The following is a 12546-nucleotide window of genomic DNA, read 5'->3' on the forward strand; positions in this document are numbered from 1 at the left end:
CGGGCGTGGCGATGGTGGGTGTGGCCTTGTCAGCCTCCTGCACCGCGGTGGGGGGAGGGCATTTTTGCCTTTCCCAGGCTCCGGAGGCTTTCCTCGAGCCTCTGGAAGGGCAAAAACTGCCTCTCCTGGGCTCCGGAGGCCCTCCGGAGGATGGAAACAGGCCCGTTTCTGGTCTTCTGATACTTCCAGGAGGTCTTTTTTCCCCCAGCCCAAGTCTCCACATGGGCCCTGCATTTACTTTGATCCAAAACGGGCCGTGTGGAGACTCCTGGGAGGGGTGTTGATGGGTGGGAGGGGCAGGGTGGAAGGGGGCCAGCTAGAGGTGGAATTTGGAGGTTTTCCAAACCGGCCATAATGTTAGCTACGGTTCTCCCAAACCCGAGCAAACCCGTAGCAGCCCACCCCTGGTGAAAGGACAGTGTCCTTCATGATTTTGGAAGGCCACAGGCAATGATTGCAAGACTGACCAGACGCAGCATGCAGCTTTCTATATTCCTCATCTATCCTTCACCTCTATGCCCGAGGCAGCTGTCCCAAAAATGAAAGAGACACTCTCAATGGTAGATCAGGATGGGGAGCAATACAATAGAATTGCAGAGTTGGAAGGGAACTTGGAGGTCTTCTAGCCCAACCCCCTGCCTAGGCAGGAAACCCTATACCGTTTCAGTCAAATGGCTATCCAACATCTTCTTAAAGACTTCCAGTGTTGGGGCATTCACAACTTCTGGAGGCAACTTCTGTTCCACTGATTAATTGTTCTAACTGTCAGGAAATTTCTCCTCAGTTCTAAGTTGCTTCTCTCCTTGATTAGTTTCCACCCATTGCTTCTTGTTCTACCCTCAGGTGCCCTGGAGAATAGTTTGACTCCCTCTTCTTTGTGGCAACCCCTGAGATATTGGAAGACTGCTACCATGTCTCCCCTAGTCCTTCTTTCTCTTAAGCTAAACATACCCAGTTCCTGCAACCGTTCTTCATATGTTTTAGTCTCCAGTCCCCTAATCATATTTGTTGCTCTTCTCTGCACTCTCTCCAGAGTCTCCACATCTTTTCTACATCGTGGTGACCAGAACTGAATGCAGTATTCCAAGTGTGGCCTTACCAAGGCATTATAAAGTGGTATTAACACTTCACGTGATCTTGATTCTCTCCCTCTGTTTACGTAGCCTAGAACTGTATTGGCTTTTTTGGCAGCTGCTGCACATGGCTGGCTCATATTTAAATGGTTGTCCACTAGGACTCCAAGATCCCTCTCACAGTTACTACTATTGAGCACGGTATCACCTATACTGTACCTGTGCATTTTGTTTTTCTTGCCTACATGTAGAACCTTACTCTTTTCACCATTGAATTTCATTTTGTTAGATAGTGCCCAATGTTCAAGTTTGTCAAGATCCTTCTGTATCTTAAGCCTGTCTTCTGGAGTGTTGGCTATTCCTGCCAGCTTGATGTCATCTGCAAATTTGATGAGTTCCCCATTTATTCCCTCATCCAAATCATGTGTCCCCAGCAAACTGGGGACGCATAGAACATAGAAGTCTAGTGTCAACTCTGAAGCGAACCTGGCTGACGCCATCTTGTGCTGCCTCTCAGTTGCCATGAAATCTGAGATAGGAGGGGAGGGGGAAAAGTATATAGCCCAGCTCACAGTCAAAACAAAAAAATTTCCTGTGGGAAACCAAGGTCATTGAAACAGGTGGCTGGTGAAGGAGAAAAGGGGTCTGCCAGTTATATTCATTGGACAATGTGTGACTGATGACACTAAGGAGGGGGAAGTATTATTCTTTTAAGTAGCTGAAAACCATGGGAACTTTCAGAGTTGGTTTTCACTTGCTGTGCCGATATGATGTATCCAATAAACATGTCCTTTGAGGAATCTTCAGAACCTTCAGGGTTCTGATTTCAATGGGTTTATTGCTCAGAATGTTGACACCTAGGGCTGGAAGGGACCTCAGAGGTCTTCTAGTCCAACCCCCTACTCAAGGCAGGAGACCTTATGCCATCCCAGTCAAATGGTTGTCCAGAAGGCAGAGAGGAGAGAGGGAGAAGAAAAGAAGTGTGAATCATAAAACAACAGCAACAACAACAACAACAACAACAAAGCAGATGGCAATGCAGAAATGTGCTAAGAATTTCTGGTCTCTCATTCCCACCTGCTGCCTTCCAATCTGCCTCTTGGAACCGCCGTTTCAATGTGTGTGGAGCATGTAGTTTGCTGGAACGGCATTGCTGCTGCCTATGGGGTAACGAGTAGAGTAGAGTAGAGTAGAGTAAATAGAATAGAATAGAATAGAATAGAATAGAATAGAATAGAATAGAATAGAATAGAATAGAACAGAACAGAACAGAACAGAACAGAACAGAATTCTTTCTTGGTCAAGTGTGATTGGCCATACAAGGAATTTGTCTCTGGGTGCATAAACTCTCAGTGTACATCCAAAGTAACAAAGTGATAAGTCATAGATCATAAATCATAATATACAATCCTAAATCATAAGATACAAACAATAATTATTGATAAATCATAATACATCAATAGGAGAAAGTAGCAGGAAAGATGAGAGGCGAGAGAGATGGGAAGATGGGAAAGATGAGAAGACGACAAAGATAATAGCAATACAGCTAACTACATGGGTTAATATCTTTAGGCATAAGACAATCCTGAGGGAGTTAGATGTTTAGCAGAGTGACGGCGTGGGGGAAGAAACTGTCGATGCATCTAGTTGTTTTGGCATGCGATGCTCTCTAGTGGTGTCTTGAGGGGAGAAGTTTAAACCGTTTAGGTCCCAAAATATGAGGGGTCTCTAGATATTTCCTCAGTTCCCACCTGCTAAATCTGCCGCTTGGAACATCTGTTTCAATGTACGCGAAGCATGAAGCTTGCTCTGCTGCTGTCTTAGGGGTAACCAGCTGAAGATGAAATGGCCTCTCTACTGCTGCTGCTTGTGGATGAATGCATAAGAAGTGGGAGGGGGCTCCTCCTGCCTGAGGCTGGGTCTCACTTGTCAGCTGTTATTGACCCATACTGATACCACTGTTGATTTTAGAAGCTTTTAGTTGTATATATATAGGAGGGTGTGTTTGTTTGCACGTATGTTTCCGGGTACCATCCCTTTGATTCTGCCCTTATCTCTGTTTCCTCTTGGCACTGTTCAGAGGGATGGAATCTCAACCTGTTTCCTTGCTTTGAACTCTCATCTTTGGCTCCTTTCAAAAAATGATGCTTATCTTTTAAAGCCATCTGGGCTCAGGTTATTTTTTTAGTTGATTTTAATTTTATTTCAGGAACATATTTTCCACAGTCTGTTTTTCCCCCCAGGTTTATTTCAGGTTTATTGTATTTTATAAGGTGGGTATTTTTGGTTCCCCCCCAAAAAAATATGAAAGAATTTGTTTTAATAGTCTACCATGGTCTGTTTGTACATACTGTAGATTTGCTCTGCATTTTGATAAATCTGTTCAATCCTCCCTATTCTGCCTTCTTGCTTCCTTCCAATTTGCCATCAGCCTGAGAACCTGCTGTATTACAGCTTGGATGAGGACTCCAAGATCATGATTAGTGACTTTGGGCTGTCGAAGATCGAAGGCTCCGGCAGTGTCATGTCCACAGCCTGTGGGACCCCTGGCTATGTGGGTGAGCAGCAAGGGTCCCCACTCTTCATGAAATAATACGAATATTTGGGGAGGGAGGGAGAGCAAAAAGCCAAAGTAATAATCAATCTTATGGATCTCAAGTGTTCAGATTCTAGGGATTGTGTAGGAATATCCATCAAGGTAAATTACTACCTATAACACAGGAGGATGAAATAGTGAAGATCAGAGGTGGTATTCAGCAGGTTCTGAGCAGTTCTGGAGAACCGGTAGCGGAAATTTTGAGTAGTTCGGAGAACCAGTAAATACCAACTCTGGCTGGCCACGCCCCCATCTATTCTCTGTCTCCCGAGTCCCAGCTGATTGGGAGTGAATGGAGATTTTACAGTATCCTTTCCCTGGAGTGGGGAGGGAATGGAGAGTTTACAGTATCCTTCCCCTGGAGTGAGGAGGGAATGGAGATTTTACAATAACCTTCCCCTGGAGTGGGGAGGGAATGGGGATTTTACAGTATCCTTCCCCTGGAGTGGGGAGGGAATGGAGATTTTACAGTATCCTTCCCCTGCCACGCCCACCAAGCCATGTCCACAGAACCGGTAGTAAAAAAAGTTAAATCCCACCACTGTTGAAGATGTATTAAGGATAAAAAAATCGACCACAACATTCCCCCAAAAATCAAAATGCAATTATATTGCTCATCATCATGGACTGGAGAAAGAAGTTGATGACCCAACCAATAATCTAATTTAGAGGTGCAATAAAACAAATTGAAAATTGAAATTGAAATTTAATTTGTTAGCCGCACCCTCTCCAAAAGGACTCGGGGCGGCGAGGTTAGGGTGTGAATGTGCAGGCCAGGGTAGACAGGGACAGTGTGGGCATGGCCAGCTCGACCTCACTTGTGTCAGATGTGTCTGAGGTTGGCCCGAGAGCTGTGCCAGCAAAAACAAGCTCTCAAGCGCCATTTTTGGCTGCAACAGCTTCCTGCAACCCTCTGCCAGTGAAAATGGAGCTCGGGAGGGCTGCCTGGAAGAGACTGTTAGGGTGTGAATTCCTCCCTGAATTATGGAAGTGTGGACAGTGGAATTTCCTTGTAGTATACTTTTGAAATAAACAAAAAATAAACCCGAGGCATGATCTAATACAAAACATTTTAATATAAAAGAAAGTAAAAATACAAACTTGCTAACTGAATTAATCACATCTTGGCAGAGTTCTGTGCCTACCTCCCTTGGCAGGCGAACAAAAGATCAGAAGAGAAAGTTAAGAAAGAAATGTGTGACCTGCGCAGTAAATCATTGCAGATAAGAATTGTGGCATGCGCAATAAATCTCAGCACAGCTAAGAAACAGTTCAGTCTATCGTATAAGTCAGAATGCAGGTACAGCTGGCAAACCAAAATAAACGCAATGACAGAGACAACGTGGGATCTAAGCACCTTATGGGCCGAATCCAGCCCCCAGGCCTTGAGTTTGACACCCCTGGTATAGAGTCTCCTTGAACAGAGGGTTGGGCTAGAAGACCTTCAAGGTCCCTTCCAGCTCTATTCTGATTGAATGATTGCAGGCAGAGGTGGGATTTTTTTTTCTTTAACAGGAATTCTTTTTCTAGTTTCTATTTCATTCTCCATTTAGGCACTTCCATCCTTATAATTAGTATCTTTCTCTTTTACTCTTTCCTTTTAAAGAGACTTATAATGTTATTTGCCGTTCTTAAATTGCTCCTTTTGGGGTCATTTCCATTCCAAATTAAGAAGGATTTTGTTGGTTTTTTTCTCTTTCTCTGGAGTCCAAGTAAATTAAAGCATTCAATCTTTCACGAAAGGTTTTCCTCAGGAAGAGTAATTGATAAACAAAGGGCTAATTCAGGATTTTCACAGCCATGCCATTGACTGGGAAGTGGGCAGAGACGGCAGTAGCTTTAAAAGAAAGGGACAGGAAGGAAGCTACCAAGGAGACATTTCTGTTATAAAAAGAATTCATTTTGAGTAATCCTGTGACAGCAGTCGATTCTTTGGGACAGGAATTGCCAAAGAATATGGTATTTGTTCTATTGTGCAATGTTAAGCTTTTAAAGCTTTAAATGTCATTTGACTGAAAATTTCATTTCAACATACCTTAATCAGATACCTGTAGGTATGTTGGACCTGAGATGGGATCAGATTTGAAGGCATGAGCCAGTGGTGGGATTCAAATTTTTTTATTACCAGCTCTGTGGGCTTGGCTTGGCTTGATGGGCATGGCTTGATGGGCGTGGCAGAAGAAGGATTCTGCAAAATCCCCATTCCCTCCCCACCCCACTAACCTGGTTTCCAGCTCCGTTCTCCTCTGTAGGGCAACAGAAGAAGACTCAGCCGACCAGCTGGGACTCCAATCAGCTGGGACTCGGGAGGCAATGATCGGGGGCAGGGCCAGCTAGAGGTGGTGTTTGCTAGTTCTCTGAACTACTCAAAATTTCCGCTACCGGTTTGCCAGAACCAGTCAGAACCGGCTGAATACCACCTCTGCATGAGACCTTCAAATGACCTCCATAAAAAGGACTGAACCAATATTGTGAGCCAGAACTGAGAATTATCCGGGAGGAAGATGGAAGGTTGAAATAAGTTTTAATAGACTTGATCACTAGCTCAATTAATGACATAGCAACTCTCAGAACTGGATCAGGCCATCTGTGGCTGTGCTGTTGAACTATCATTGCTAAATACTGAATCTGTTGACTGGGTCTATTGGAATCCAGTATCTGAAGGCCTTCTACCATATCTGAAGGTACTCCCTAGTGCAGGGATCAGCAACTCGCGGCTCTGGAGCCACATGTGGCTCTTTCACGCCATCTGCTGCGGCTCCCTGTTGCCGGTCGGCTCCACAATTGATAGGGCTTTTGGTTAGGACAGGTAGAGGAAAAAGGAAGCCGCACTAGGAGGAGACTCTATGGTGGGGGAACCAGACTTCCGGTCGGCTCCAGGATTGAATGGGGGGCTTCCGATTAGGACCTTTGTGGCTCTGAGTGTTTAAGGTTGCAGACCCCTGCCCTAGTGTAAGAGGTATATTAACCAATAAGTATTAGTGGACATAGCAATATATTTTGGTCTCTAATGGTTGCATTCTTTCTTTCCTGTTGCTCCCTTCTGATGTGGCCCAGCTCCTGAAGTCTTGGCACAGAAACCTTACAGCAAGGCTGTGGACTGCTGGTCTATTGGAGTCATTGCCTACATCTTGTATGTATCGAGTGGAATTGTGTGTGTGTGGGGGAGGGATAAACAGGAAGATAGGGAGGAATGATAATACTGCCTGTTGCTTTAAAAACATCTCTGTCTAGTGGTATTGAACGATTGACAAACACGATCCTGTCCCTTTTCCCTCCAGGATACATTTGGCATTTGCATAGCTGCTTCACTGGTCCGTTGTTATCCTTTTGCATATGGCTTTTAATTTTATATGATTCTCTTTTTGCAATTTGGAGGACGGGAAATTCCACTCCCTTTGATCACGACGTGGTTCTGTCTTCTTGCTTCCATCCCCGTTTTATGGCTTTTGCCACAGTTGTTGATCACAACTTTGCAGTGGTTGCGAATCACGTGGTTGTTAAGCACATCTGGTTTCTTCCATTGGCTTGTCGTTATCCCAGGATGTGGCCACTATCACATACATAGGTGCTGGTTGCCAAGCAACCAAATTTTGATCATATGGCCATTGCAATGCTGTGATGGTCGTAAGTGCAAGGACTGGCAGTGAGTCAATGCCATTCTTTGAACGGCCACTAAATTGGTCGTAAGTTGAGGACGGCCTCTATTTGGTATTTACCTATCTCTACAGGAAAGCTTAACTAACAGCTCAATATTGTACCTCCCTTTGTTCCTTTTCTTCCTCTTCTCCTTTCTGGATCCAGGTATAACGAGTTCTTTCTCTCTCTCTTCCCCTCCTCCTCCCTCCCTTCCTCCCTCCCCCCTCTCTCTTTCTCTTCTCCCATTGAATATACTTCTCCTCCTCACCGTTTTACCTGTTCCCAATCTATATTCCCCTCCCTTCAATACGGACCTCTAGATTTTATAGTCACGCATGGCCTGTCTCCCCCTCTTTTACCTCAGATTGTGTGGGTATCCCCCATTTTATGACGAGAATGATACCAAGCTGTTTGAACAGATCTTGAAGGCTGAATATGAATTTGATTCTCCCTACTGGGATGACATATCGGATTCAGGTGAGGAAGAGATAACTTACGTTTCTCGGGATGCCCCGATCAAAAATAAAAAGTGGATTCCGCAGCGGCTGTAATGTCAGCGTTTGCTTCCTTTTTGCTTCCAGCCAAAGATTTCATCCAGCATTTAATGGAGAGGGACCCCAAGAAGCGATTCACTTGTGAGCAAGCCCTACAACACCCATGGTAAGGTTTATCACCACCCTTGGCTTTTGAACTTTATTTAGTAGCTAGGATAACCCCACAAATAGCGATCACACATGAGCCTGGTACATTGCAATCATCCTCAATACATATTGGTTGCCAAGTACCCAGATTGTGATCACATAACTGTGGGGATGCTGTGATGGTTGCAAGTAGGAGGACCAATCTCAGGTCATTGTTTTTCAGTGCCATTATCATTTTGATCGCTAAATGAATGGTTTGAAGTCAGGGACCACCTATAGGAGTGATTATATGGCTACTTTGAGCCATGGTGGTGCAGTGGTCAGAGTGCAGTACTGCATGCTACTTCTGCTGCCTGCCGGCTGCCTGCAATTTGGCAGTTCAAATCTCACCAGGCTCAAGGTTGACTCAGCCTTCCATCTTTCCAAGGTGGATAAAATGAGGACCCAAATTGTTGGGGGCAATATGCTGACTCTGTAAACCACTTAGAGAGGGCTGTAAAAACACTATGAAGAGGTACATAAGTCTAAGTCCTACTGCTATTGTTATTTTGTCCCAAACTAATTTAGAATGTGCTATCTCATACCCATCTTCTCACCTGGCAGGAAATGAAAATGTGCAGAAGAAATTAAAAGTAATGTATTACTTGATTTAAAGAAACAGGAGTACCCATGCACTTAGTTTTTAAGAAGTTGAAAACTTTTAAAGAACTTATAAAAAAATGTAAACACTTTTTAAAAGGACTTAAAAAGAACTTTAAAAAACTTAAGAGACTGGACAGCCACTTGTCTCAAATTGTTTAGGGTCTCCTGCTTGAGCAGGGGGTTGAACTAGAAGACCTCAAAAGCCCCTTCCAGCTCTATTCGGATTGACTTATTTCTTGATGTCCTTTCCTTGTTATCAGCACGAAGTCTTCTATAACAGAGTTCTCAATTTCATTTGGAAATTGGAAATGAAAGTTTTATATTAATTCTGCTTGCCCTTATTTTGTTTGCAGAAGTTCTATCTTCGTTGCATAATTTGGTGTACTCTGAGGGCATTGTATATTTATAAAAACATATAGCTTAAAGTAAAGTTCTGTAAACATAAATGCTAAAATGACCCCAACGTAAAATAACCTAATGAATTTCTTTGGGGAGTTTGTCCATCAACTGGGTAACACCATTGGTTTCTCTTTAATAGCCTTTTTCTTGCCTTTTGTGGAAGTGGGGTGTCTGCAAAATAAGAAGGAATGCTTTCTCTCTTCTCAGGATTGCTGGAGACACCGCGCTAGATAAGAACATCCATCAGTCAGTCAGTGAGCAGATCAAAAAGAATTTTGCCAAAAGCAAATGGAAGGTGAGGATGTCCAAAAGATGCTTTTAAAATTATTCCAGTGCTTGTTTTGTTTGTTTAATTTTTATACCCCTTTTCCTGTAGAATAGTATGGACATCAAGTGGGGGAAGGCTGATGAGTTTATAACTGAAGTGATGTTTCTATTCCCTGTCTCCCCCAGCAGCGGTTAAATAAAATAAAATATATTTGTTGGGTTTTTAAAGAGCTGTGGTGGCGGGGTGGTTAGAATGCAGTACCGCAGGCTACTTCCGCTGATTGACGGCTGCTAGCAAATATGATGGCCATTTGAACTTCTATCTTCTGATCCTGCATCCAATGGCCCAGAAAAACTCATGCTATAATTATGAATATTTTAATGTTTTGAGATTTGGGGGTATGTTTGTTAAATATTCAGGAAGTGTGGCACAGTCGTTAGAAATGCAGTACTGCAGGCTACTTCTGCTGACTGCCAGCTGCCAGTTCGGCAGTTCGATTCCCACCGGCTCAAAGTTGACTCAGTCTTCCATTCTTAAATGAGGTCCCAGTTTGTTGGGGGCAATAGGCTGACTCTGTGAATCGCTTAGAGAAGGCTGTAAAGCACTACGAAGCGGTATATAAGTCTAAGTGCTACTGCTATTGCTATTGCTGGAAGCTGCCCCAGAGTCCTCTGCTACAAGATGGGTGGCAAATAAATTCAATAAATTCAATCAATCAATCAATCAATAAGTTATTGACAGCGTGGGGACAGAGACAAAGAAATGAACTCTTAAATGTTTCGCTCACTTGCAGTGGTCTATTAACCATTAAGCAGACTAAGCACCTGCTTAGGGCACCAGGCCCAAAGGGGGCACCACAAAGTTGAGAAAGAAAAAAAAAACCAATGAAGATTTGTATCGTACGTACAAAGGAGGGGGGCACCAAGCTTTGTTAATGCTTAGGGCACCAGTGAGCCTTAATCCGCCACTGCTCGCTTGTCCGTGGCAGAGGGACATTTGCTTGGCTTTTCATTTTCTCTCCTCTTTTCTCCCCCCCCCCCCCGCTCCCCATCCCGTTCAGCAAGCCTTCAACGCAACAGCTGTGGTGAGGCATATGAGGAAACTACAACTTGGGACCAGTCAAGAGGGGCCTGGCCAAGCCATGCAGGAGAGCAACGGTGAGAGGTTACGAGTGTCTCTGTGTGGCCTTTCTCCTCAAAACGCTTCCTTCTGTCTGTGAGCATTGATGTCAGTCGGCGAGCGGCAACAGCAGTGCCGTGTTTGATCTTTGCTTCTGAGCCTACTTGTTCTGCTGCCAAAACTTACCGATTAAAGCTGACCGTGCGGGGGACCAGACCCATTACTCATACATTGGGCGGAGGTGGGGGTAACTGGGCCAGCAGCTGGGAGAAGAACCAGGTCTTCAGGACCTTCTTATTGTCAGCGTTCAAATATCATCCACAATTAAATCAGAGTTCAAGGCACAGCTTCATCAAAGTTCCAATTTAATAAGAGAGACACGTTGGTACAAACTGTGGAAACCCAAATCTGAAAGCTTCCTGGGTTCCCACCCAGTTGAAAGTTCAAAACCTTGCCCCCACACCCACAAGTCCATCACATGGTCCAATCTTCCTCTGCCACGCTGGCATTTCCACCCATCTAGTTCCGGTCAGGTGCAGAGATGTGGAGACAAAAGATGATCTTAGGCTTCTAGAAAGGAATTTTTTATTTTGAAAATAATCACATTCTACTCTTTACTATTCCCCCCCTCCCTATTCCCATAGAAAAATAGAAAGTGCGGCAGGCCAAAGATCCTAAAAGGAATATGACTGCAGGCCTGACACCTTCCTAAGCCATCTCATTCTGAAGATTGGCTCGAGCCAGTAGGAGCTTCCTTGTATGTCAGTGGGCTATTGAGTTCATGTGATGCTTTTTCCTAAAGAATGTCTCCTTAAGTTGCATTCCAAGAATAAAATGTAATGAACCAAGGAGTTAATCTGGTCACTAGGTACGGGAAATATGGACTTTCCCTTTCCTGAAGCCCTGGAATCATCTAATTTCTAGTCCAGGGGTGTCAAACTCAAGGCCTGGGGGCCAGACCTGGCCCATGGGGTGCTTAGATCTGGCTCGTGGGGTTGCCCTGGAAATAGCGAAGGACTGGCCCGCGGTGCCTCTTCCAGCGCAAACAGAGCTCGCGAGGACCGTGCGCAGCCCTCCCGAGCTCCATTTTCGCTGACAGAGTTGCAGGAATCCATCCCAGCCGAAGACAGAGCTTGTGAGGGCTGTGTGTGGTCCCCCAAGTTCCGTTTTTGCTAGCAGAGGGTTGAGGGAGGATTTTGCAGCCGAAAATGGAGCTCAGGAGCCCGTTTTGACTGTCAGAGCACTGGGGCCAAAGCAGGCGGCGGCAGCCCGACACAGGTGACCTCATGCTGGCCATGCCTCTCCCTGGCCACGCCCCCCCTCCCAGGTCAAACATAACCCTGATGCGGCCCTCAATTAAATCGAGTTTGACATCCTATAGTCCATCTGGTCTTGACTGCCCTTTTCTTTCTCCCCTCCCCCCTTTTGTCTTCTTCAGGCTCGGCTACTAATAGCAGTGAGGAATCCTTGGGGAATGGCTCTCACTGCCAAACTCAGGACTGAGTGTTCACCAAAGGACAGAAGACTAGATGGCAGAGCCAGCAGCAATCCTAACTGAGTGGGCAGCCCCAAGCCCTGTTGCAAGAGCTAGGGAAGGGCCTGGGACCACCCTCCCATCTTCCCAGCAAAGTATGGCCGAGTCCCGCTGCAGGGGAATGGAACCTGCCCCCCCCCCCATTCATTGGCATCCTCCAGAATCGGGAAGTGGAGGCTAGTATTTTCCTGAGTCCCACACTTCCCTGGAGATGCTTTGTCCGCTCCCGTTCCACTCCCCACCCTAATCCCACCCTGTTGGTCGCACCAACAACATCCCTCCTATCTCGCCCATGCTCATTCTTTACCTGAAGACAGCAACGATGCCATCCTCTTTGGCCCATTGCGTGAGTGGCTTAAGTCTTGGAAAGAAATATTCAAGACCCCTCTCTGGCTTCCTGCAGCAGCCGCTCAAGTGGGCGTTTGCTCTCCAGCTGTGCACACCATCATATCGCTTGAGGAAACCAGTGAGAAACACCCCCCCCCCCCGCTTCTCCCACATGATCCAACCAAGCCAACTCCAAGGAAAATGAGGACATAAATATACCGTAGCTGGCCCTTGGCTCAGTTGCGTGCAGTGTTGGAGAATAAAGATGGTTTGTTTGCAGAGAGAGGTGTGCGGTGGCTTTTAGCTTT

General features: G+C 45.4%; 1 protein-coding gene across 1 annotated transcript in view; it reads left to right on the forward strand.

The window, feature by feature from the left end:
- CAMK1 (calcium/calmodulin dependent protein kinase I) overlaps positions 1 to 12517 on the forward strand; it is a 56283-nt gene extending 43766 nt beyond the window's left edge. Inside the window, exons 6-12 of the mRNA XM_081935797.1 lie at positions 3505 to 3631; positions 6727 to 6802; positions 7673 to 7785; positions 7890 to 7968; positions 9198 to 9285; positions 10319 to 10415; positions 11816 to 12517. Of these exons, the coding sequence (XP_081791923.1) occupies positions 3505 to 3631; positions 6727 to 6802; positions 7673 to 7785; positions 7890 to 7968; positions 9198 to 9285; positions 10319 to 10415; positions 11816 to 11880 (645 nt within the window). The 3' untranslated portion in view covers positions 11881 to 12517. The remainder of the gene's footprint in view (positions 1 to 3504; positions 3632 to 6726; positions 6803 to 7672; positions 7786 to 7889; positions 7969 to 9197; positions 9286 to 10318; positions 10416 to 11815) is intronic.
- The last annotated feature ends 29 nt before the right edge of the window (positions 12518 to 12546 follow it).

This window comes from Natrix helvetica (assembly GCF_964273705.1).
Source record: "Natrix helvetica genome assembly, chromosome: 1".
Lineage (NCBI taxonomy): Eukaryota > Metazoa > Chordata > Lepidosauria > Squamata > Natricidae > Natrix > Natrix helvetica.